This window comes from Triticum urartu, chromosome 6A (genome assembly GCF_056163025.1).
Source record: "Triticum urartu cultivar PI428250 chromosome 6A, HENAU_Tu73, whole genome shotgun sequence".
In the NCBI taxonomy this organism is placed as follows: domain Eukaryota; kingdom Viridiplantae; phylum Streptophyta; class Magnoliopsida; order Poales; family Poaceae; genus Triticum; species Triticum urartu.
Window position 1 is genome coordinate 408,045,751 of NC_141878.1, and position 26,984 is coordinate 408,072,734.

The 26,984-nt window shown below is 44.6% G+C and overlaps 1 protein-coding gene and 1 long non-coding RNA gene across 5 annotated transcripts; both read right to left on the minus strand.

Annotated features, from left to right (window-relative positions):
- Positions 1 to 1,806: 1,806 nt before the first annotated feature.
- Positions 1,807 to 4,237, minus strand: LOC147965439 (uncharacterized). Its single transcript, XR_015607454.1, has 4 exons — positions 3,764 to 4,237; positions 2,966 to 3,423; positions 2,565 to 2,853; positions 1,807 to 2,455 (listed from the first exon to the last, which is right to left on the minus strand). It is a non-coding gene; the product is annotated as an uncharacterized LOC147965439 (long non-coding RNA).
- A 1,547-nt stretch (positions 4,238 to 5,784) lies between these two features.
- Positions 5,785 to 26,311, minus strand: LOC125513598 (CLIP-associated protein). 4 transcript variants are annotated; one of them, XM_048678741.2, is made up of 22 exons: positions 25,810 to 26,311; positions 21,620 to 21,775; positions 21,449 to 21,511; positions 20,774 to 20,842; positions 20,440 to 20,602; positions 19,468 to 19,629; positions 18,736 to 18,833; positions 16,786 to 16,860; positions 16,639 to 16,707; positions 16,477 to 16,562; positions 16,281 to 16,398; positions 16,060 to 16,158; positions 13,416 to 13,770; positions 11,478 to 13,264; positions 11,249 to 11,350; positions 8,617 to 8,721; positions 8,467 to 8,541; positions 8,327 to 8,395; positions 8,138 to 8,206; positions 7,542 to 7,643; positions 6,306 to 6,370; positions 5,785 to 6,168 (listed from the first exon to the last, which is right to left on the minus strand). In XM_048678741.2, exons 1-22 carry the CDS (start codon positions 26,143 to 26,145, stop codon positions 6,129 to 6,131), a joined length of 4,263 nt encoding a protein of 1,420 aa, XP_048534698.2. In that variant the 5' UTR covers positions 26,146 to 26,311; the 3' UTR covers positions 5,785 to 6,128. The 4 variants fall into 4 exon arrangements, with proteins under 4 accessions (XP_048534698.2, XP_048534697.2, XP_048534695.2 ...); XM_048678740.2 differs by lacking the exon at positions 6,306 to 6,370 and having other exon boundaries at positions 8,617 to 8,709; positions 25,810 to 26,310; XM_048678738.2 differs by lacking the exon at positions 6,306 to 6,370 and having other exon boundaries at positions 25,810 to 26,310.
- Positions 26,312 to 26,984: the final 673 nt, after the last annotated feature.

A 26,984-nucleotide genomic window follows, 5' to 3' on the forward strand; every position in this document is an offset into this window, starting at 1 on the left:
GGTAGTCTAGAAAATCGAAGAAATTCATAAGATTGCGTGTGTTGCATGTGCACATTTACTAGTAAGAATAAGGCGTGTAGTCGACCAAGGGGAGAATAAATAAGTTTAAAAATCAGGCGATGTGTTTCAAAATATATTTACAGAGAACAGTTTTAACAATCCCAACAAAAGAACAGGCATTTTTAAGTTATGGATTTGCAAAAAATTTGATAAGAAAATAAATAGCGAAACACATTTTGCTGGAGCACACCTCATTTGTCCCTGACCATTTTCTTATAATGATGTATCCTAAAAAATTTATTATTGATTACATAGATGTCTATAGTAACAAATCTCGTCGAAGCCGCTAATCAGATAAAAAACTACGCGACATCATAAAGCACCACCACGCCACATCCGCAAAAATCTTTTGTCGCAATGTACAAAAAGACCACATGGATTCAAAAAATCAGCAACAATCTTTTTGCCCGGGCAAATTAACCGGTTTATGTTTTTCTCCTGGAAGCATTTTCATACGAAGTTTGTTTTTTAACAGGTTGTCATGTTTTAGGTTTGCCCTAGCCACCCCCGCTGCTCGGCCTTCCTCCACCCTACCCTCCCCCTCCACCATTGGGCAAAGCCCTAAGCAGTGTCTGCTGCGGCAGGGCTTCTCCCATGGCGCGGCTTCCTTTCTTTCTCGCGGCGCCTTAGTCACTCCCCATGCGTGCTTGGTAGCGCGCACTTCGAAGCTTAGGGCCTGGTCGTGGCTGCCTGTCAGGCGTGGTGGCACCGATTATTGGGGCCTCTCGGCATAGCGGAGTTGCCGGCGGCGACCGTGCACGGGAGTTAGATCCCTTTGAGACATATATACGGTGAAAACCTGCTTTCGGCTACTAACAAGCCTGGCGGTGCGGGGGCTATCATGCATCGTCCCCGTCCTGAAAGCATCGTCATGTAGAAGTCCGAGGCCAATATGTGCTACCCCTCCGTGGGAAAATCTAGTTCAGATGCTCGGATGACGGCGGTGCTCTGGTGTCGTTCCCCCATTGGGGGCGTCATTCTTGAAGGTACACACACGATCAATGAACCACATGAATGATTCTATGGTGGAGCGCTCCGCCACCCATATCATTGTCGGCGGCGGATCTCAGCGGCTTGCCGCTTTGGTTTGGAGGGGGAGGTGACTAATGCGGTACGGTTGGGGGGCGTGTGAGGCAGATTTAGTAATTCATCTTCACAAAATGTGTCGTATCTCGGAAATTTGTGTTTTTTTTGCATTTAGAACTTAGCCACCTAGGATAGCGTATGCCCGTTTTGCCTGCGTTCAGGGTCATTTAAATTTTTCGTAAGTAATATCTATACGCTAGTTACCAAGGTAGGCTATTGCTTCAAAAAAAGTTTTTGTAGCAATAACCCCAAAAAAGTTTTTATGCGATTTCTTCCCGCGTGCAAACATTTCTGAACCATTTTTTTTATAAAAAATCAAAATAAGTTATCTATGGCATTTTTAAGAGTCGTCTATGCAAAATGCGTTTTTCTCCCATGCTTAATTACTGGTATTTTTATAGGATTTTTCTTACCATACTTAACATATTTTTAATGGTTTTCTGATAACATACCTTTTATTCGGATCACATAAGAACCCATCGGAAAAAAATTGCATGCGCTCACACAAAACGCGACAACGGAAAACAATTAGTATGAACATTTAACATAAAAAATGACATGGGTGGACAACAAACTGATCAACATATTAGTTTTCAAAACAACAAGCAGGGACCATTTTGATTTTATAATAGACAAACGAAGAAATAAAGTGTTGTTCTACATTCCCACATTTTACATCCTATTGTTTGATCAAACAACGCGATGCATTTTTGCACAATTATTCCTTCTATGCCCAAGGATACCGCAATTTGAGCACTTTGGTTCTTTCCTTGGTGCTTTAGGCATGTCACCACGATCAGGGCACGTGGTACTCTTATATCCCTCCCCACGGAAAATCTTAGAACCGTGTCCTTTTTACTGCACTTTCATATGAAGCTTTGTCACGGCTACTTGTTGGGTGACCCGCGGGTCTTTTCTTTTTGGGCGCTTGTCCAATCGTTGAGCCTTAGACACAGTCGTCCCACTGAGCCATAACATTGTCTTGGTCTTCAGCCAGTGATTTAGCAGCAGCTTCTCTATTACCAACACCCATCCCGTCGCGTACAACACAAAGCGGCTCTAGTTTTGCACTTGCATGTTTTATCAACAGCATAGCAGCCTCATAAGACTGCACATTTGCATCACCTTGACCAACGAACGACAGGGCAGCATGGTAAAGCTTGGAGTGCCTATATGTATTGGCCTTAGGTGGACCTTGATCGTTCTGGTACATAACTAGATCTTGAGGGAGAATATCACATGCATCCCTTGTCCACCTCTTCATTATGTGCTTTGTAGGGATTTCGGACACACGGAGATCAAGCATAACCTGCGTAGAACTAATTATCATGTCGAATAACATGAAATGTCTGTGAATAAGAATTAAATGATACGGACTAAGTATTTATACGATGGCAATGGAAAAATAGGGTAACAACCTTAAGCGTGTGGCAACAAAGTATGTCTGAATGAGGGTAGAAACCACGCTCGCATACAAACTCTCCCATACCATCAACAACTTCCACGGTGAAAATACCTTTGCACCAAGATTCTCTTTTCACAGCATCGACATGACGGACGAGGTATTTCCGTTTGCATATAACTTCTTCTATCACGATACGACCCAACTTTATACAATGACTCACCAAACTTCTCAAACATCGCGCGTGTATAAATCTTTCTGGCATGGCGCTCAATCGGCCAGTTGCCTTTAAGAACCACCCCAGCCTATTAAACATGCGAACGAATTGTTGTAAATTTTTCATGTTGGGGAAGTATACTTAATGAAGATTAGGGGGGTTATTGTTGTGCAAGTAAAAAATTCAACTTGTTTACTTACTATTGTTGTCCGTTTTTCTTGATAGCTCTCCTTCGAATCTCTGTCAAAAAGAATCTTCTCGTATTGCTTCAAGAAGAGATGCATTGGGCATCCCGGAGGCACATAACATTTGATCATGTGATTAGCGCTCTCACTGCGTTGTGTGCTTGTCATCTTCGCGTAAAAAGAACCAATAAAATATGGTCTTGCCCACTTACGACGGACTTCATATATCTGAGTGAGGAATGGATGCTTATGCAAACCATATTTCAGGAGCATTGCATCCCATCCATTTTCAAACTCTTCCACAGTTAAAACATGGTGCACCAACATTTGAAAATCCCTCTTGAACTCAGACTTCTTGCCATACAATACACCAAGGCTCTCTTTCGCCTTTTTCAGCACATGCCACTTGCACCATCTATGTGTCGTGTTTGGTAGCTCGTCTATTATCGCCAACTCCATCGCCCTTGCTTGATCTGCGTTTTTGTTTAAAAAATGAATAATTAATTAAGCTTATGGTGAGAAGAACAAAGAAGAAAAAAGTTTTTCCATTGTTATTAAATGTAAAAAATCTGAAATATATTATTAAGAAGGATAACATCACCTGTTAGTATAGTCATTGGTGCTTTACCACCAACCATTCTAACAAATTCCCTAAAAACCCATTTGAAGCTTTCAACAGTTTCATCCCTCATAAGCACCGCTCAAAAAATGATGCTCTGGAAGTGGTTGTTCACTCCAACGAACAAACCAAAAGGTATGTCGTATAAGTTAGTCCGACATGTTGTGTCAAATGTTATCGCGTCACCAAAATACCTGTAATGGTCTATGCCTCTGCCCGTGACCCACATCGGTGTTTTGACCCTAGCCTCGTCATCGACATGAACATTGTAAGAAAAAATGTGGTCTGCTGCTTTGATGTCTTGTAGTAGTTGAACAGTTTTAGTAGCGTCATGGTCCGACTGATCCTTGCTTAGTTTCCCACAAAGTACCTTCAAAGACCTTTTGGTGAACAGAATATTCTCCATCGCCCCAAAGAAACTACCCACAATGCTGTACACCTTGCTTAAGCTGACATTCTTCTCCCGCAACTGCTTAACCAAATCCTTAATGTGCACATCAATATATCGGTGCGGCTTCCAATGGAGTTTCTCACCACAAGTTAGCGACAAAGCATGGTTGTGTGCACTGTTGAATTGACTAATGTACCAACCATTATCAGAAGAACGCAGGAGACGTATCATGGCATCGCAGCCGCACCTGATGGAACGGCTATTTTCCTTTCCCGAGTCCCCCTTCATACAAGGTGAAATAAAACAAACAAAGCATAAGTACAAACCCCATGCATGAAGAATACAATTAATTTCTGAAAAAAAACAGAAATAACTTCAGAGAACATTCGCTTACCGCACACCCGCATACAAGCTCTTGCATGCACTTTGATTTTTTTACATTTAGCCTGCTCCTTCCAAATCTTATTCCGAAGCCATGAATACAAATTGTAGAACTCGTGAGCTTCCTCTAGTGAGTCAAACGAAAGCCCGACCACAGGCTTTAGGACAACTCCCTCCTTTTTTTTCCGTAAACCCTTGTATCGACATTTCCAAAGCACTCTTCCTATTTGGTTTGTACTCCCTCGCGACGTCAACCTTCGTCAAACGGACCCTGAAAAAGTAGACAAGTTATTAATTTTATATAATCACATTTTTTTGTGTTAGTTGACAACATTATTGGTATGCACACGTCGAAAAAAAATTCCACTTGGCCAACATGCTGGAAAAAGACTAACCAAGCATCGTCTCGTAGGTGATAATAAAATTATGCCAGAAAGCACCGGAGCCCAACAAAAGGAAACGCTTTTTCTGGCGGCCCACAACGATCAACACCCAAGCCCGCGCCCCCTGATACCGAGCTTGCATCTAGCCTGGCTCATCTAGCTATCTAACGATGTCGCACAGATTGGATGCCGTTTTAGAATATATTTTTTTCAGCCTTTTACCAGATGGATTAAAATCATCATTCCTAGCTATGAAAATCTCGCCTAGTGTGCCAAAAAAAATATAGAGGAAAACGTCTATTCATTTTCCTATCTTTGTAGCGTCTGACAAATAAAACTAGAGAGCCAAATTTGAACACAGTTAGATTATCATGGAACCCAACACCATACGCACGAACTCACCTTCGAGTCCAGCCTGAGGTTGCCTCGCCACAAGCATCGTCTTTCAGATCGCTTCTTCCGAAAAGGTCTGCATTGTCGCCAACAAGCAAGCTCGACCCAGACATTTCTTTCCTTCCCGTAGATCCGCCCTCGCCACCCCACCCCCAGCGTATATGCAACATCCAACATATTGAATTCGTGCAATCTCATTGCACAGCCCGATGGCATCGATAACATGCAGACATGCCGCCATGTGTAGAAACTCCACTTTTATGACTTTCGGGCATTTTCATCCTTATTATCAGCATTACTTTGTAGCACAGATTTACGCTTCACAATCAATTTTGAGGCAAACTTACAAGAGAGGCATCTCGACTTCGGTAAGTTTTTCAAAAAAAAAAAAAAACTTGATAACTCAAGGGCAAATCTGCAACTCTTCCAACGATCAAACAGTGGGAACAAAGAAATGTATCACTTGCCCACCAGTATACACTTAAATTGCACGATTGCAGGCAATTTCAATATCCAGTGCCAAAATCGTTCACGCCATGTCACATACTAGAAGGCAATCAGAAGATTCTGAACATCTAATAAAACATCGTCTGCACTAAATCGTCCCGTAAATATTCACAACCTACTATCTCTCAACAGATCTGTCCTCTGACAACCTACAGGAAAATGGGAGACGAACAAGCACCGTGAAGCTTTTCCTGTGTCTCTTTGTACAATGTGAATGGTCAAATGTGACACATGACAGGAAAATAAAGAAGACAAATAACACATACCACGCAAAAGAATACATGAGCACCACCTGTCTGTTTCTATACAAATGCACAAATGAATGAAACCCATAATTCCAACCCATCCAAACAAATGTCCATGTGGTACACAAGTATGATACTACTCATTGGTTAGCATCGATAGGTGCACCAGACCTTGCCTGCGATATCCGATTTGCGTAGATTGTTACTAGCCGCAGCTGTGTGCTACTAAGCCCCTCCAGGTATGGTACAAATGCTTTCCCTAGCATGATGTAGATATCCACCAAGCAGAATACAACAGTCTGCAAGTAAGTGTAAATGATATCAGATGTGGAACACCAATGATGTTTGCTAAATGTAAATTTGCAATAAATAGTCTAGAAAATAGATAATGTCAGGCACGGTTAATGTGCACTAACACGAGTAAAATGAAAATGACCTGCTAGAAATTTGAAACAGAGGATGCGCTAAAGCTGAAAACCACACGACCTGGCACTGAAATATCTGTAAGAAATAATAACAAATAGCATGACTGTTTTTCATGTTTAAACTTTAGGTTGATTGAGAGCTTCCACCCACCCCACATCTACTCTTAGAAACAGAGGTAGAGATTACAGTTGGCACATAAACCCCCAAGGTTTACGAGTCGACGAGTCGTTCCGAGGTAGAGACTCATAGACTAATCGAGACTAGTCTAGACTAGTGCTAAACTAGTCGACATGGTACTGTAGTACTCAGCTACTAATACCTAGTGGTAGTATGTAGTATATACTAAGTTACTAACAGTACAGTATGCAATAAAACCAGCCACTGTCTAAATCATTGAGCTATGCAGTGTTCTGGGCCCAAGTGGGTATGGAATAGGACCAGCCACTGTCTAAATACTAGCCCAGCACCACCCATCACCCCCCAGCTGGCCCATTTGGGCCCAAATGGCCAGCCTACTTAGCCCCCAGCCACTGGAACCCTAGCTCCCGACCTCTCCAATCGCCGCCGCCAGCGCCATCACGCACGAGAGCACGCGCGCACGCGACCCGCGCCTCCTGCCGCCTTCCGCCGGTCCCGGCCGCTGCCGCCGGCGAGCCCGCCGACCACCACCATGCCTCCTCCTTTCCTCTCCTCTCTCTCTCTCTTCCTTCTCTCCCGTCTCAAGGCCGCGTGCCCCTACGGGTCACGGCCATGGCCGCCGCCTGAGCACAAGCTCCAGCCGGCCGCCGCACCTGGCTGCGCCATCCGCCGTCCCTGCGGTGGGTGGCGGCGGCGGCGGCAGGGCAGTGGGTGCTGGCGGCGCCTCGTCCCAGCTGAGGCAGCTCTCTTTTTTGAGTCGCTCGACTCATATATGTCGACTAGTCCATCCACGGCTCGACTCGTATTTGTAGTCTACACGAGAAAATGAGTCGACATCCACTCTGCGACTCGTAGACTAGTCGAGCGACTAGTCTAGACTAGTCGTTCGACTCGTAATCACTGAGCACCCCTATCCCTAGTTTTTAGGTACTACCAGAAGCCCATATTGCTGGTGGGACAAGAAGCCATCTTTTTAGACTGCTCTCTTAGGTTCTTCACTAGACCTAATACTAATACTCCTTAACACGCATAAGCTTCAAGGTCCCCTAGTCAAGGAACTAGCTCGCCAGCGAAAAAAGGTCGTTCATCAGCAGAACAGGCAAAATACCTTGCGAATATCTGGACTCTGGTTATTGAAAGCATCAAAAAGTGCTGGTAAAAATGAAGGGAGTTGAGCCACCAATTCCTCTTGTGAAAGCCGCCCAACAAGCTGCATGTTTACCAGGAGAATACCAACAGTCAATCATTGTTTCTCAGGATATATTGCTATAGTTAACAAGAATAAAAATTAGTGAACGACTCTAGAAACTAATAACAGAGTTATCAGAAAATCCTTTCTGTACAAAATATATCCTCGCCAACAGATGTAGCAATGGTGCTAAAATGGAATAATTGTCTGAATACTGGTGTTCACAAGGGTTATCGGATCAATAGTCAGAAAGGATGGTCCTGGTGAGTGCTGACTACAAACCTACAATCTAAGAATTTGCCAGATGAACCAGAACCATCAGTCATCAGATCAATAGTCATCAAGCCATGACGGGCCATCAGATCAATAGTCGTCAAGCCAAGATGGGCCGGATGAACCAGAACCATTCCATCAGCTAATGGAACTTCTGAATAGTGCACTTGCCAAATGATTCTTCAAATTAAAAAGAGAAACATATTGTTCTCTTGGCCAATTATAATGTGAAACTAACCTACCTTTGTCAAACAGTTGATACACATGACAAGTGTCTTCTCATCATCAGTAACTAGCAAGGGCACAATAACCTGCAGTACAAGCGAAAAAACATATACAGTAGTATAAGTTGCTAGCTACAAAAAACTATAAACAAAGATAATAGTACTGAAGTAATATCATTAGTAAAAGGATTACAGCACTGGACATACAGCAAGGCATCTAAATGGATCATATTTTGCCAACACGACATTTAAGCACTGGTTTGCTTCATTTGAAATCTGCACCAACATTAAGAAAATATCAGCACAGCAGAAACAAGACCAAACCTCTTAAATTAAGGAAAATATACCTTTGCCACAACATCTTTGGTCATCTGCACCAGCTTTTCAAGGATAATCTCTATGGATTCTTCCATTTGATCTTTCTGAGAATAAATAGAAAATGTTAATCAACAATACTACCTACTTCTACATAAATGCATGGTTTGTGAGTACCAGACCTGATTGCGGAGCATCTCAGCAACTAGCGATAGAGAAAGCTCCCTGACAGAAGAATCAGAGTCATCCCATACCTCAAGGATAGTTGTTAAAATCTGATTGAAATACTATTTAGAGGAGGGGCTAGTATTAGCATACAAATATTATGTGTTGAATGATAAAATATTTAAATGACACGAAGTAACATAACAGATGGAGAGGAATGGATAGTGACTACTTTTTGTGGAAAAATAATTGAGGGACGCCAATTAAAATGATTGTTTAGACAGAAACCAAATGTCACTTTTCTCTGTTGTTGAAAATAGCGAAGCATTCTTCATCTACCGAAACCATCTCATCAAGAGCCAACTATCAATTAGTTGAATTGTATTACCTCCGTCCCAAAATTCTTGGATTAGATGCATCCTTAGTTGGTGCAGAGGCTGGGGAAGTGAAATTCTCCCCCATTTTAAGGGAACAGAAACGGAGCCGCGTCACCGCCAGCCCCCAACCACCCCTCCTCCACCCTCCTCCGCCTTGCCGCCCGCGGCGGCGGGGGGGTGTCCCCTCCTCCTTCCCTCCCCCTGCTCCCAGCGCGCACTCCCGCACATCGGTGACCCTTGCGGCTCACGAGGCGAACCCCGCCACCGCCCCAACCACCCCTCTCCACGCTCCTCTGCCTCGCCGCCGCCGTCTACGGCCTCCGGCCGGCCCGCGCCGGCGGCGGGGTGCCCCCTCCTCCTCCTTCCCTCCCCCTGCTCCGAGCGCGCACCCCCGCACATCGGTGACCCCTTCCGGATCTTGAACCCCCCCCCCTCCTCCCCATTGACTGTGGCTCGCCTGGGGTGGCACGGCCATCGGCGGACGCGGGGGTGGTGCGACATGCGGCCACCGAGCCCTGCTGGTGTGGCTCCTCGCGTATGGGCCGGTGGTTGTGGATGCCTGGATGGTGTTCCTTGCTGCCGCTGGATCTGGCTGGTGATCGTGGATGGGGTTCCTGGCCGCCGCTGGATTTGGCAGGGTTCAGTGGATTCGGGGCATGGCCCTCCTCTCATCGATGGCCCTTGTGGCTGATATTTTGGTCGCCCTACAACTCAGATCTCGGTCGTGGGTCTCCTTCATGTGGTGAAAGGTGCAAACTTTGGGTAGCTGTGGGTGTCGGAGTTGCGCTAGTGCGGCAGCAGGGGCGGCCAGCTGCGTGCTCGCGGTCCACCGCCTGGTGGTGGTGGGTGAGGGTGGATCTCCTCCGTCACCGGAGCGGCGGCTCCGGATGGTGGGCGTGGCGGCATCATTCTGGTGGGTGCCGTTGCGCAGGTGCTCATGTGTTCCCTCAGCTGTTTGGGCGGCGAGGTGGCTCACTCTAGAGGCGTCCGTCGTGCGTGTATGGTCTCCGTTACTTCCCCGCTCTGTTTCGGTCGTCGTCTGCAGCTCTCCTTGGTCGACCATGGCGGATGGATCTCGGTGGTGCTGGTCATGTCCCGGGCGAAATCTTTGCCTGACTTTGTCAGTGCCAATGATAGTGCCGCTCTTGTGCGTCGTTTCCCTCCATGGAGGTGTCATTGTGGGTGGCCCTCACCACCAGGCTCTAGGTGAAAACCCTTGTCTGGCATGTTCTAGACCAGACGGCGGCGGCGCCCGGTGTCGTCCCCTCCTTGGAGGCTCCGTTTTGCGAACAGGGTTCCGTTTTTCTAGTCTCTGGGTGAGTTCATGGATGACAGCTTCTTCTCTTCGTGTGACGGTTCCATGCTTCGACGGTGGTGCTCTCTTGACGAGCTAGGTCCGGCGAGGTGGTTGTGTTCGAAGGTCTTCTTTTGGGGTCTTGGCGTCAAGGTCCAGCTGCGCTCTAGGGAGTTGAGCATTCCAACGTCCGACGGTGCGGCACCCTTCGAGCCAGGGCGAGGAGCAGGGGGCTCCTTTCGGTGTTGGAACAGGTTGGTGCTGTTGCGCCGGGCATCCAGGCGATGGCAAAGACATAGCCTCCATCAACGGTTGGCATCCTTTGCGAGGTGGCCTCCTTCTCAGCTGCGATCCTTCGATCATGTTTGAGGGCCCCAATGCCTTGTTGTATTTGCTTTTGGGCTTTGTTGCTGCTCCTAGGCACCCCTATATCACGTTGTAGTTTGTTCTTTGCATTTTTTCTGTTGTTATGGTGTTGTGTTGTATCGTTGGTTATAAGGGCTTCATTAATTTAAAGCCGGGCGCCAGCCTCTTTTCTAAAAATAAAAATAAAAATCTTGTCTTAGATTTGTCTAGATACGGATGTATCTAACACTAAAACATGACTAGATACATCCATATCTAAGACAAGAATTTTGAGACGGAGGGTGTATTAGAAAGGGGGTATTTTCTAAACATAGCAGTACTACCCTATTAGTCTAATGAAAAGCTAATGCTGAGTCACTACAAATAGACAAGATAAAAGGGAAATAATGCATTCTCTTTTGGCAAATGCATTTCCCTCCTTCCCAGACAGCACTCCAGAAATCCTTAACACCAGATGGAAAAAAGGTCATAAGATTGAATGAACTTGAACACAATGAAAGACTGAAGAGGAATCTAAACTAAGTAAACACACACACACAAAAAACAGCAAGAATATAAGTTTTTCGTTAAATAATAAAATAAAATGGGAATTTAAATGGTAAGGTTACAGACCTTTGTCCATATAGAGTTATCATTGTTCGCAGATGCTTGCAGCAACTGCTGCAATGCGTCCTGCTTGTCTTGGGATGAAACTTCACCATCATTACTTATTATCTGAGAAGGTACAAAGCCATATAATCGTGATGTTATTTAGGATAATGAAAAGAAAAGGCAACACATATCAGAATTGCAATTGGAGCCAACAAAGATGGAGTAAAAAACAAGGATATATCAGAAGTACCCGATGAAGAAGTTGTGGTACGCTGGGGCCGTCAGTTGTATGCGAGACAACCTTCACAGAACTAAGGTCGACAAATTGATCCATGTCCTGTATATTTTTCCCGACAGTTGTAACAGCCGCATTATTATGTCCATCAGAAACACGACGGACAAAATCCAGGCGAGGGGTGCCAACAGAATTTTCATCATCAATGGTGGCATCTGATTTTTCAGGATAATCTGCCCACGAGCGTGCAGCTTCTACAACTGAGCGAGCATTGCTCTTTGATTCCCGACTTGCTGTAAAAATATCAGCTTCAGAAGAAGGCTCAAAACATTGATTGGCATGATCAGTGCGGGCATCAGAGGTTGTTCGACCAGTAAGAAATGTGGATTCTTGAACTGTATGCATCCTCTTCCCAGATTCATTGTCAAAGGAACTAGCAGAGACCCTTCCAAATGGATAGCTATTCCTTGATGTCGGATTATAACCATCTTCAGAAGTTCCAAAATCAATCTGTTCATATTCATAAGACTTGGGACGTGAACGCTCTTTCTTGCTCTGCAAGTAGTTTACCAGATCGACCTCAATACGAGGAGTATATTGCTTGAGCGAGCGCCTCACAAGGTTTTGTTCTTCAATTGACAAATTAAGAATAAAGTTTAGGACTGCTGTTGAATCAAAATGAGAATAAACTGATATGATTCCTTTAATGGACGTTTCCTTTAACTTTGCATTCTTTTCATGTATTAAAGGTGCTAGTTTCGAAAGCCAGAGCTTAAGAAAGCCGCTGTTACTGTAACCTTCAGAGTCTACCTTGTACTTGCTGAATGACTTATTAGCGAACTCAAGAACAGCCAGTTTGGCCTTTGGAGACCTTTGTTCATCCAGTGAACGTACTATTGCAGGTAACAATGTGTCAACAGCATATGTTCGGCCAACAACTTCCAAGGTTGATGAACATGGCTTAGAAACCAACTCCTTTGGATCAATAAGTCTTGAAAAGACATATGGTAAAATTCTTTCAACATAGCTCTCAAATGGCTTCTTGCATGCTGGAATAATATCTGCAAGTGTGGAAAAAGCTGCCTGTGCAACTTTATGATGAGGATCATCCAAATAACGAAAAAATAGCTTCATGACCTTTTCAAAGTTCTGAGTAATTTCTTGAATGCCTTTCTGTCCTAGTTGCAATAATGTCTGAACAAAATTAAAAGCTGCAACTCTTGCTACCCAGTCTGAACTTGGACTAAGACCCTCAGAGAGGGCTTCATTTAGTGATGCTGGGCCATCTGTATATCCAGACATCTCATTCGATGGGACATGGCCATCATCAAAACTGTGTCTGACACCCACAGAAACCCTTGATGCCACTTGCTTCCTAAGCGGCCTTTGGAAGTGTGGGACATGGTTGTTTTGCGAATTTCTGTAACTGGCATCCCTATAAGCCATATCAGTGAAGTGCTTGTCCGTATGCATCTGTGGCGATCGCCTGTTAGGCCTTGGCCATGTATCATTACTCTCATCCATAATGCTATCATCTTGAGATCTCCCTGAAGATCTTCTTAAATAAGGCACTGACAAATCCGACATGGGTTCAGATGATAGATTACGCGAATATGGTGACCTCGATCGCTCTTTGGTGTCTACCTGAGGCATTGCATCTACCAAACGTGAACCACCATTTCTTCTGATACTTATGCTAGGGAGGGATGAGTCCAACAATGCAGAACTCTGCAAAGAAAGGTGATCCGAAGCAGGCGCAGCAAGCGGTATATGAGGATCACGAGAGGATGGAGGATCAACTCCTGCACTAGGAGGAAAAGAAAAGGAAATTAAGGTTTCTCAAGTATACAGAAATAAGTCATGAAAGCAATAGCAGTAAAGACTTGACTAGACAACAAAAGAGCCTTTCCATACTTAATGAAACAAATTAATATTAAGCAGCATAAACCATACCAAGATCCAAGCTTGTTGAGCGCACAGCTGAGAAATTTTGCCTGCCTGAGATGCCTACACCTTTCAATAAACTCTCAATGGCTGAAACCTTTTGTTTGCTTGAACTAAGCACACTCTCTATGCTTCTTTCAGCATGTCTACCAGTTGCCTTCGACTGCGACAGGAGCATGCTTGACGAGAGAGATGATTCGGAAGAAATTGCTGCACCCTTGTCCATTGCAACAATAGATGAAGTGCCGTATCCGGTCAAATGTGTACCACTTGCATGAGATGAGGAACGAGAAAGTTGAGCACCCTTCTCATGCAACGATGAAGGATATCGCTTGTGCATGCCCCCATCTTCATCATTAATAATCTGCAAAAGTGCCCAGTGTTAGATCAAACCAACAGAAACTGGCAATTGCATAGCAACCCTTGGAACCACTTAAAGCTCCAGATGCCAACCTACATCCATACAATTTCAGCACACCGGAAATTAGTAGTATAATAGAAATTGCCATGTGGGGGAGCTGGAGAGCGCATATAGCCGCCTGGTTACTAGGGCAGCAGCCAAACCAAATTGATGTGCCACTTGATCCCCTTTGGTTACATAACCCAAGATGCAGATAGCTAGGACTCGGGCTCCAGTGGTAATGGATTGGGCTAGCCGAGACGAACCAATATCCTAGGTCTCTAATACCCAGGCCAGTCTAGATCGATGCATTTACATTCCAATATTTTTTGTAAACAGCCACATTACTTAGAAATGGTAACCCCTAGTCGAGGACATTGCTTTTAAGGAGTCCCTAAGATGTAGCACCCTCTGGCAGCATGACACTGGGCTCACCTTTTGCAGCTTCGTAGGAGGATGTCCTGATGACATTATGTGGGAGGGTGTTGATGTGGCTATTGGTGCAACTTTGGAGCTTCAAGGCGCAATCTTTCTAGGACAGCTACTAGTTTACTACGACTCAAAGGGGGCTGTCAACTGTCCGTATCCCATACCCAAAGGCATCACAAGAGACCTACACCAACAAGACTGATGATTAAAGAAGATGAACAGAGGAGGACCAAGAGCAACACTCAAATATCCGCAATGGAGAGAACGATGATTCAGACTTTGTGATTGGTGATGATAATGTGAGCAATGATGGTGAAGATCCAACCAATGCTAGCCAAGATGGCAGAGACACCAAACAACACGAATGTTTACCACCATCGATGAGTTTGATGATGCTATTGAGACTTGGAGTTGGAGACGAAAGTTGAGACATGAGAATGTTGGCCTGCCTTGAGCCTTTCAATATGTTGGTGTTATGTGGACCTATTTTATGCCACTAGAGTCTAATCTCTAATGTTTAGGACTCAAGATTCAGGACTTATGTCATGTGGCTTTTGTAGACTAATTTACAACATCTTCAATGTTGTGGACTTACATTGGTTCTGTAATATGTCATGCAGTCATGCTTGTTATCCTGTTTTTTCACTTTTGCTCACATTTAGTTCTCAATATTTTTCACTTATTGTGGACTGATAAGAGTGATAAGCCATAAGTTATCACATACTTGTTCATGCAGCTTTCTGTTGGGAAGAAGAGAAAGAGGATGGGAGGGAGGGATGCTATGTGGGCTCAACAACCAGCATGTCTACTAAATGCTACTCTATTCTTCTGCCATAATAGTTCAGAACTGTCTGAAGCGCTTGATAAAAGGTGAAAAGGGGGCAGGACGCCTCGCCTAGTCAAGGATGAGTACTCTATGTAGAACCTTAGTCAAGTATTGAATTAAACAAGTGATTCACCACTAGCGCTTAACCATGCTAGGTGTGCGCTTAAGCATGACTAGGCATGCTCTTAGTCAAGATAGGCGCTAGGCAGAGGCAAAACCAGGAATTTACGCCTGTCGCTCTTTTGCACACAGCTCCTCTCCTTTCCCTGACCCACAACAATTCCAGGGAGACAAGGGTACCACCGGCCTCGGGCTCGAATCAGACCATCTCTAATTAGTACAACCTGCGTCCGTGATTCCAAGTCGTCACAAAATACAAATTTTCATGCATTATTTGATCTTTTTATATAAAAAACAGTTTTCAGAAAAATATTAAGCTGTAAGGTTGAGTCTTGGCACTGTTAACTTATCTCCTGGACTTGAGCTAATCAGGGTAGATACTTCATTTGCACTGCTTTCCGGAAATTTACAAACAATTCTTGGCTGTTATAGCCAAGTGTAGAATACTAGAATTATGATTGAAAAGTAAAACACCAGGCATCAGATGCTATATATACTACTACTGTTTAACATTTTTTGGAGTTTCAGACATAAAATAAACCAGTGTAAGATATTACACAACCCAATAAAAAACTCCACTTCCATGAGATTCATAGAACAAGTGTAAGAAATTACACAACCCAATAAAAAAACCGCTTCCATGAGATTCATAGAACAATCTAAATAATGCCCTAGCTGGATGATAGTTTTATGTGTCTTCTCTTTCTATTTAGAGCCATTGCCTCTTCTCCTCTTTGTTTAGTTGGCAACAGTGCACACATGAGTACATCACAATGATGAATACAAAATCAGCTTGTTCAACCTCATTTTTTCTGTTATAGGTTTGATACTTTATTTATAGTGATCTGAAAAAGCATGCAGAGAATAAATCCACATACCCTCTGTATTGCAGGATCAAATGACATAAAAAGCCGACGTGAACGCTCAGGCCATGTCTTTATGAACATCCTATAGCAACTTCTTGCAGTTGCACGAACCTGTATTTGCAATATGGCATTACATGCAAGAAATAACACGAGTTCAGACAAGTTTTGGGTTTCAATACATAAAAATATTTAAGTAATGTTATTAAGCCAGGAAACATAGATGTTAGTCCTACCTCGCTCATTGCATCTGCCACACAGCACTTTATTAGATCTTCGTATAAATCAGCTGAGCGTTGTATTTCTGGAGCATCGGCCCAATATTCCAATATTAGAAGTGCATACTCACAACACCTGCCATAGGAGAAAATGTATAAGTACCTATAATCTTTAAGACCCCACGAGTGTTGAGACAATGCAAAGCACAAGTACCTGGCACGGAGAATTGCACTGCGGTCATTTTTTGCTGTGTCAGCTATAAGTGGAACAATACGTGAAACCTTGCAGTTCCGCAGGATCTGCAAGATATTGCATGTCAGAAAAGTAATGAAAGGAAATACCATGGTTCAGTACAAGCGAAGGCAGGAACCTCACAGTTTTTACACAGTTGTCTGAAGATTCGGCAATCACAAGCACAGTTATGACAACAAGCTTAAAAAGTGCCTGAGAATTTCATTAATATGTTAGCCCTATTAGTACCAGACAAGAGTTGCATAACACAGAAATAGCTTCTAGAATTACCGGAATAAATATTTCAGCACATGCTTCAAAGTCGCTGAGGAGTTCCTTCGATAGTACATTAAGTAGATGACATGCCTGCAAAACAACCTAGTCAGCAGTTCTTCATCACCAAGAAGGCAAGAAGTTTGCCCTGTGACTGCAGATTTAACCAGAAAATGTTCTAACAGAATTCCATAACACCTGCATCTTACGAAATGAAACAACTTCGTACTGAACTGATGTTTAGCAGCAACCCCAAAATTGGTGTAAACTGGAACTACTCTACAGACCCTAATGGCCTACTGAAACTCTCAAAGGTAAAAGGTTGATTCCATCTAGTGTATCATGCATGTCCAAGATAACTAGACTTGACTTCTACACACATGCATGCACCCCCCCCCCCCCCCCCCGGCAACTACTAAACGGGCATGAAATACCAATGTAGCAGTCTGTGCATAACCTTAATAATAAGCTTTTAGTTTTAGGCAAAGGAACCTTAATAATAAGCTAGAACAGACTGCTCTTATTGTGCGAGGGCATCAAGGTAAAATGATTATAGTCCCTGTGTAGTAGATGAGTCTAAACCTCTATGGATCCATGTTAAAATCTAGGGTGAAAACTGATTATCTTAGTGAGTATGTCTCGTGCTCTATGAAACACTTGCCCTTACTTACGTTGTAGACTTATATATAACAGCTCTGACTAACTATGAAAATTGGAATGTTTAGTTCTAATTGTGTCATAGTGATTTTGCTTGACTCAATATGACCCAAGGACTATGAGTGGCCCGACTAGTCAAGACCAGTCGCCGAGACTAGTCGCCGAGACTAGTCTATGAGTTGGTACTTGCCTTCCAACCAAAAATCTTGATTAGTCGCGCGGCTAGTTCATGGCGGTGCCCTGACGACTCGGCTCGACTCGACTCGTAAACCTTGATATGACCTATCATTATCAACTATCTATATTTTATGAATATTGCACCACAGGTCTACAAAAGGTGGGTGCAACTGGGTAGAAGGACTGGACAAACGCTCATTTACAGCTAGAGAGGTGAAAAATCCTCCTGTTGTGCAATTCAGTGCAACCGTGGCATGACTCAGTCACACTCTGCAATGATTGCTCCTTTTCTCTTCCTTCTCTTATCCATTTTAAACACTTGCCTCTCCTCGATTCACCTGAGCCCATCCAGTCACCCTTCCACGTGCCTTCGCAGTTTTGAACGACAGACCCACTTCAGTATACACCTTGACCTACCACAGCGGTTGCAACCAATCACTAAAAAACCGTGGCGCTACAGAAGCAGCACCATGGTGGAGCAGCAGGGCAGGGCCACCAGAGTGTCGCTCTCCACAGGGATGTTGCCCACTCTTGAGGTGTCAGCGAAGTTAAACACAAATACGATGAGTCTCCTCTACCTGATTTGTACTGTTCTTGTACCCAGTTGCACCCACCTCTCAAGTTCTTAGACATGTGATGCAACTTACGCCAAATTGTTTCTCTGGAGTGGATTTTGCACTTGTGTGAGTGAGCACTCATACTATATCACATATCCAATGTGCCTTGAGATATGTTCACGGTCTCTCACCCCACATTTACTCACATGGGGTGAGATAACTTGCACATATCTCAAGGCATATCGTATGGTCGAAATAGTATGACCATACACGCATGCACACATAGATAGATAGGTAGGTATCACATATCCAATGTGCCTTGAGATATGTTCACGGTCTCTCACCCCACATTTACTCACATGGGGTGAGATAACTTGCACATATCTCAAGGCATATCGTATGGTCGAAATAGTATGACCATACACGCATGCACACATAGATAGATAGGTAGGTAGGTAGGTAGGTAGATAGATCTGATAATTTGGGGAAGATGGGTGTTACTGTTGCAATTTGCAACAATAATATCAGCATTCAGACATTCAGTTGTCAATAAAGATCAACAGGCAAGAAAGAATACCTGCTTTACAATGCTAGACCGTCGATCGGCTAGCTGAGAGGACAATGGATGAACTAGCTGCTTCAAGAGCATGAAAAATGATGGATAATCAATTGCGCCTGGTACAAAAAGTTTCAAGTAAAATACGCAAAATCGTGTTAGCAGGAGAGGACTGGTAATAGGGAATGTGTAACATTATACTTGACCAGTCAATACTATGAATGAAATATAGCTTAATATAATGTTAATCAATGTGAAACGGTTTTTCTTTACTGTCCCGATCTATTAATTTTCATGGCTTACCATGTCCCACTCGAGTGACTTCTATAAAGCTTACATGATTAACAGTTCGCTCCCTCCCTCTTTCCAATAAGTGATAAGCACCATGCCCACTAATGTCATATTGATGTTGAAGACTCAGAAAGTACTTGTATAAGTTACTAAGTTGCAACAGTTCTGCTATGACGCAAGTGGATGCTACCCAAGAGTGTCTCTCTCATGGACAGTCTGGTTTCCAGCATCCAAACCTGGCTAAGTTGGCTGCATCCTGCTTATCTTTTGAAGGAATGGATGGTCTTTTTTTCCTTGGGTTTAGAAAAAAAGATTAACTACCTCTGGATTTCCCCCTCAGTTCAGCTTTAGCATACAATAAAGAACTTCGAGAACGGCATAGGTGCATTTTCTGAAGGAAGTAATTTAATGACAAAACAAAAACTTAGATATGAAAATAGGACATGGGAGACAAAGATCAACCTCCATATACCAAGGCTTCGATCCTTTGCATTGCAGCAATACGTATAGACCAGTCCTTTTCTGGATTAAGGGCAGATGCAATCTTCTCAATCTCTCTAAATAATTCTTTCTCTGAATGAACTCTTATGGGTTCCACCGGTTTTTCGGTAATATCTGTGTCACCTGAAAAATAACACGAAATCCCATAAGACATCCAGATTGCCACAACAACTTTTGACTACTGAGCTTTGTTTGCTTAATTTCTTCGGTAACAAAATAAATGATCATGTTGTTTGCAATGGAGGCATCCATACGATCATTATCTACCAAAATAGTGGAACAGAAAGCCTCTACCTTATCTACCAAGCGAATAAATGATCATGTTGTTTGTAATGAGGGCATCCATATGTAGTGCATACTCTGAAAGGGACAACTGCATTTGAACACACTGATGAATGGACTATCAAATTTTAGTTGATGCAAGGTCCAGAATGGAGGCTGATAATTAACACGCAGATATTTCAAGGCTAATAGTATATAAAAGCATGGTTCCTGAAGGGAACATGTGATGTCCAGTTCAACTATGTCACTGAATCCACATGTGGAATTTACCACTGCTGTCCGTCCAAATTTTGAAGTCATGAACCAACTAAATGCCTTTTAATATCATTATCCGTACATGAAAACAAAAGGAGTGCCACATGTCTAACCAGAAGCAGTAGTAGATTGGCCATTTCAGTTTGCTCTAGTGACTCTTCTAGTTCTAAGCATACATCTTTCCAAAATCCAAATCGTTTGACCATGCAATTAAACTACACTCAATAATAGCAACAAATATCGTTGTTCTTTATACAAACCATATAAAAGGAACAGAATAATAGATGCACATAAAAGATGAAGCAATTAGTTGAAGTCTTTGTTAACACTTTTTGGCATATCAAACATACTAATCAAATTAAATGGAATTGTCCAGTATGACAAAGTAAAACTTGCCTCCAAATAATGTGCTTTCCCTTGATGTGTTTTTTTTCCTTGGACTACCTCTTTTGGGATGAGCACTAACAGATCTTTCCATGGCCCTATATTGCGTTCTAGCACCATCAGATGAGGGAACCTTTGGTTCTATTTTATCCAATCTTGAATTTATTTCCTTTAGCTGAAAACACCAAATGAGGCAAAAGACTGATAATCACGATGTTATGTCAGCACAGCCAACGTTAAATTTGGATAACCATGGAGAATGCAACAATCACGACAAAATAAACGGATAACAATGGAGAGATCACCATGGTTAAGTAGTAAAAAGCCACATGCATTAGTTCATTACCATATAAGAAGGCAGATTATGGCGCTGCAACTCTTCATGGAACTGAGATCCCATATTTTTGTACATCTCCTGTAGTGAATAGGTAGAATGCAAATTAATAGATTACGGGTGAAGTATTTCAGTTAAATATATATGCAGAGCATCATGGGTAGTCAGGCAGATCAGAAGAAAAAATTGAGTGTTTGCATTTGAATATAGATAAATTGCATGACCACAGAAGTTAGTGTTGCCTTGTTTTCAACAGAAATATGGTTGGTTGGTACCAGACCTAAAATAACTTCCGTATGTCGTTAGTAGCCACATAGTAAGTAATGGTGCCTTCTTGCCTAAAGTAGTTCAACAAAGTATATGGGTAAAATGCAGAATAGGAGAAATGCAAGAATAGGGGAAATGCAAGAGACTGAGCACGAGAAACAGATCGCAGCCAGAGAACATCCAAACATATAATTTGTGTTTCTTAAGTCAATTAGCTTGGTACAAGAAGCAAGTCACCGAACTGTACAATCTAGTTAGCATCATACAGGCGATGGGACCGCAAAAATAATGTAGACATGAGAGAAAACAAAAACAAAAAGTAAAAAGTTCTAACCAATAGCCAAAGAGGGAGCGCGATTTGAAGAAAAATTGCATGAGTAACTGAAAAGCATCAAAATGGGCAGGCTTGTGATGGACCACCTGAATACAGGAGATTGCAGCCTCTCTAACACTTTGATTCAAATCATTCAACAATTGCAGGACCTGTGTAGTTGAAACAAGATTAGCAGTTAGCATTGCCAGTTACGCAAGAAAATAAAGGGGAAACTAGATATTCCGTATCCAATAAGGAGAAAAAACATCCTGACATACAGGTGAAAGAAACACTCGCTGTAGAAGGAGCTCTGTAGAAGCAAAAAGCCCAACTGCCGTTGCAAGGGTGCGCACAAACTCTTCTCGCACCCTCCAGTTCTTGTGAGTCCAAGCATAACTTCCAGCTCTTTCAACAATGATTGTTGGAGAAGAAACCTGACATTGGAGAGACAGAATCAATTCACCATACCCCGCGAGAAAGCCAGGGGGTAAAAATAGTTCCACATCTAGATAGAAGATCATTTATGTGACAAATTAGTAACTTCGGTGCAATTCAGAAGGACAATTTTCCATGTAAACAAGAGTATGCAGCATAGGAATGATAATGATATATCAAAGCTCACAGTACCGAGAAGTTTTTATTCAAAGCACAGATGGGAATTTTAATGCCATAATGGTGGGAAACATCATGTTTCAACTTTGAAGTGGCAAAAAGAACTAGAGTCTTGCAAAGTGCTGGATAAGCCCATAGCTAGTGTTCAGAATTATAAGAGTAAATACTCAATTTCAGTCCAAAGTCGCTGTCCGGTGATTCTCGACGGTTGTTGTTTCATCGACTTCGTCTCATACATGCACCTTTCTTCGGTGTTGCATGCTCTTCTTAGCTTCTAGCTCTCTATGTTTTCCGCTGCGTCCACCAAATCCGTTGTTGTTTCGTGTTTCTCATGCCATGCCAGTCCACCATGTCTTTGTCCATCAGCCTTTTTCTGGTCCTTGTCCTTTAAATAGGATTTTTGTGACCTCACAGTTCATTCTCGTCTTCTTGACAATGTGGACACATGGGACGCTGACTAGACAGGAAAAGGACGAGAACATGTTGTGCATGCGATAAACCAAAGTACCCTCCTTTGAGCTAAAACTTGAGAGAAGGACTGCATTGTAACACTTTTCGCTGTGTTATAGCTCTAGCATGGTTGCTGTACCTTCTCGCGTAGAAATTTGTCACTTACTGGACTATAAATCAGTAACAAAATCCAATTTCCTTGGGCATTTTGGGGTTTCCATGTGTGCAGAAAATCCAATTTGGTCACTTTCGTAATTTATGGACAAAAATGAGCTGCGGACAACAGTTGAATATTTGATACACGAAATGTGTATTTAAATCCAAATACAAAATCATGTCAGTGAAATCCGCAACTTCACATGTATAACTGCGCCAAAAGAAGCTGCCACATACAAGAAAAGGGGAATTATTGGTTAGATTTGCTACTACCTCTGCTTGGCTAAGCAACTCCAACGCGCCGACCCATTTCGTCCGCGTGTGTCCGTTTGGGTCGCCGCGGACAGAAAGTCGGCCCAACGCGCCGACCCAAACGGACGCGCGTCCGCTTTTCGTCCGCCTGCCAACCCATTCCTGGCCCAATTTTGGGCCTCATTTGCGTCAACGCGGACACAAAGCAGGCGCGCGCCTACTCCCCTGGCCCACCAGTCGGTGGCACATTGGCCATTCTCTTCCACCCCTGTCGACAGCAACCCCTCACCCGCCCCACCCCGTCGCCGCCGCCCAGTTCCGGCGCCTAGACCCACGCCGCCACCACCGCCTCGCCACCGGGCCACCCTGACGTCGCCACGAGCACGAAGTCGCCCCCGCGGCCCCGACCAGCTCCTTCTTCGGACGCCGCCACGCTCGTCGGATGCCGCCAGGCCAACTACCTGGTCCAGGGGAGGCGCGCGTCTCCTCGCCGGCCAGCATCTTCGACGACGCCCACAAGCTGTTAGACAGTTTGCCCCCGAGGTACAAATGGACTCCGCCGATGAGTTCATTTTCCACAATTTTCTCTATGGCTCTGACGATTCCTCATCTGATGACGAGGAGATGGTGGCTGCTGTGTTGGTCCATGACCACCTTAATAGGTAGCGGCTGTTGTTCCGAGGCTCGATCCCGAGGCACACTCTGGCGTTGAATCGCAATCAAGAGAGCGGCCATTTCCTTCTTTGGAAGGACTACTTTGACACAGCCAGCCCGCTGTTCAAACATCACCAATTCCGGCGGCGTTCCGTATGGCTAGGCATGTTTTCAACCGTATTCGAGAGGGGGTGGTCCGATACGATAACTATTTCGAGTGCAAGGAGGATGCCCTTGGAAAAATTGGCTTCTCATATTATCAGAAATGCACTGCAGCTATCCGGATGCTTGCATACAGAGTGCCCGGTGATCTCATTGATGAGTACGTCCGTATGAGCGAGTCTACGTGCCTAGAGTCCATGTACAGGTTCTGCAAGGCTGTGATAGCAGTGTTTGGCCTTGAGTACTTGAGAGAGCCGACTGCTGAAGATACAGCCCGCTTGTTGGCGATCAGTGCCAGCAGGGGCTTCCCAGGGATGCTTGGCAGCATAGACTGCATGCACTGGGAGTGGAAGAACTGCCCTTCTGCTTGGCAAGGGCAGTATAGGGGCCATGTCAGGGCTTGCAATGTCATACTTGAGGCCGTGGCCTCACAAGATCTCTGGATCTGGCACTCCTTCTTTGGCATGGCCGGATCGCACAATGACATCAACATGCTTCAACGCTAACCGGTGTTTGCAAGGCTTGCCGAAGGCAACAGCCCGCCGGTCAATGTTAACATCAACGGCCACAACTACAACAAAGGTTACTACCTAGGTGACGGTATTTATCCTCAGTGGACCGCTATTATGAAGACAATCCCCAACCCTGTCGGAGAGAAGAGGAAAAGATTTGCCCAAGAGCAAGAGAGTGCTAGGAAGGATGTCGAGCGTGCCTTTGGTGTTCTGCAATCTCGATGGGGCATCGTTCAGTATCCTGCTTGAACTTGGAGCACCAAGAAGTTGTGGGAGGTGATGACTGCTTGTGTGATCGTGCACAATATGATCGTAGAGGATGAGCGCTCGGAACGTATTTACGATCAAGGGTTTCAGTTTCAGGGTGACAATGTTGTGCCTGAGCATGGAGGAGTAGCGGCAACGTTTGCACAATTCACCCAATTTCATCATCCAATGCGAATTGGGAAACTCACATTCAGCTGCAAGATGATTTGCTTGAGCATATGTGGGCTCATGTTGGCAACCAATAGATGTATCTTTTTTTTTAAATGTATTTGAGACATTTAATTTTTATTCAGCTTGTAAACTATCCTATATTTATTTGGTTGTGAAACTATGCTATTTTTGTTTGCTTATGAAACTATGCAAAATGTGTGTATATTTGTTGAAAAACGGCGGCAAGCCGGCCACGCGGGCAAATATGGGTCGGCGTGTTGGGCACACTGCCGACCCAAAACATAAACAGGGCGGACGCCGAGCGGGTGGCCGACCCAAACGGACAAAAAGCGAACAAAATCGCCGTCTGTTTGGGTCGGCGCGCTGGAGTTGCTCGAAAGTCCATATTAGCACCTAAAACAAAGACGGTGAAGCACCTAAAGGACAAAAATTGCAGATATTTTACCACTGAAAGCAAAATACACTAACTGCTCGGGTCTAGATACAGATACTATACTCCAAATCTCCATCTCTATCCAGTGGTGTAGAGTAAGCATAAATTGAATAAAGAGTGATATCAGCAAGTCCAAACTGGTACCTTCATTTAGTCAAAACATTCCAGCACTCGCCTCAGGTAAGGTAAGGCGTGTTCGTTTGACTAGAGAAGAGAAATTATAATCTAATTCACTTAGTTATGTTTAGAATTCCGTTGAAATGCTGTTTTTGAGACAGGAGTGGATACTCCTGGTCCCTGTAGCAGAAATCTAAATGTGAAGTCTTCCAAGGATAGGAAAGCAGAGGGCAGCATGGGGGCAGACCAACATTGCAGTAATCCGGAAGGCGCACCCAGAGAATACCACGGACGAAACATATTCTTAGTTGTGCTTCAATAGATTAGATATATACACTGACATAAGAAAACAGGATCACCCATACAAAAAGACCCCGGTCATTGCGCACCATGCACCGCTAAGTCAGAGGAGCAACCAAGGTAGTTTGCCTTATGAATGTAAGGTCCGCTTCATCCTAACTAAAATTTGGTAGTATTCCATTGGAGTCTAAAACAGAACCCTATGTCATACACTTGAACACCCACATGGATATGCTGGAACATGAGATCCTCTGCTCGAACCATATTCCATTGCAACTACCCAGGAAGCATGGAATGGAACCCACATTCCCCCGGAACCGAACTCGGAGGGCACAAATGATACTGATTGCGAAAGGCAACAATGGAGAGGCTGTCGGCTGACCTCCATGAGCGTGACGAGGAGCTGGCGGGAGGCGTCACGGACGGGCTGCTTGCCGTCGCCGAGTCGCTCGACGGCGGCGGGCACGAGGGCATTGAGGTGGATCTTGAAGTGGTCGCCGGCGAGCACGGCGGCGGCGGAGAGCGCGTGCAGGCCGCCCTGCGCGACCCGGAAGTTGGCGTCCCTGGTGAGATCCATGCAGGTGTCGACGAGCGCCGTGACCTCGGCCGCGGTGAGCCCGCGGCGCGCCGCGGCCTCCAGGGCCTCGTGCAGGCGCTCCACCCCGGCCAGGCGCTCCTTGGTGTCCTTGGATCGCGCCGCCTCCAGCGCCGCCTCCATTTCCGCCAGCGCCGAAGCCTCCTTCTCTGCCGGAAGCAAGGACGGCTGGCGGAGGTTGGGGTTAGGGTTCCCGGCGAGTTCGGGGAGAGGCAGGCTGACGGTGGGAAGGGGAGTTGGTCGGATCTGGGAAAGGGAGGGAGGCAGGAGGGAAAGGAGTGTGCGAGTGCGCCGAGGCAGAGAGTAGCTCTGCTTGGGTAGTTTCGTTTGCAAATAGGTCCCTGTTTTTTATTGAACCAGCAAATAGGTCCCTGTTGATGTGTGATATACTTCGTCACCGCCCTCGTGGGGGTGTATCGCGAGTTTTCGTACCACGTATTTTTCTGCATTCTGAGGACCAAGCAGTACTGCCAGTACACGTAGTACTTTCTAGTAGAACAATTTGTACCCATTGGGGGTGGGGGTGGGGGTGGGGGTGGGAGAAGCGGATAAAGACGGGGAGAGAGAGAGAAGATTAGTTGAGTTGTAACGTCATGATAGTAGGTGCAATTGCACATTATGATTGACATTATGGTTTATGATTGGGGGTCCTCTCCTCGTGTACGTACTACCAAAAGTGCAGTGAAGGGATAAATGGTACTCTACTACGAGCGTGTACGCCCCGGTTCGGTCCAATCCTTTCCACTTGCAGCCCTGCGAACGGGGCGTCATAAAGTGGTACTGATACGCCACCTAATTATACCCTGACAGTTTGTCTGATAGGACGGAATGCCATGCTTTTGATCAGACTAGTGTGGCTGCGTCAGGTTAGCGGCAGCTTTTCCGTTCTATATGGTACAGTCGCCGTTTGGAAATACATGGTGGTGATCGATGCGTACCGCCTAACAGTAATGGACCGATCT

Excerpts from the sequence above, each read along its gene's own strand:
- LOC125513598 (XM_048678738.2), bottom strand. The coding sequence starts at position 26,145 with ATGGAGGCGGCGCTGGAGGCGGCGCGATCCAAGGACACCAAGGAGCGC. Across the intron at positions 20,843-21,448 it reads CTGCAATCTCCTGTATTCAG|GAGATGTACAAAAATATGGG; the intron begins GTGGTCCATCAC and ends TATTCACTACAG. Across the intron at positions 13,771-16,059 it reads TTGATCCTGCAATACAGAGG|ATTATTAATGATGAAGATGG; the intron begins GTATGTGGATTT and ends GCACTTTTGCAG.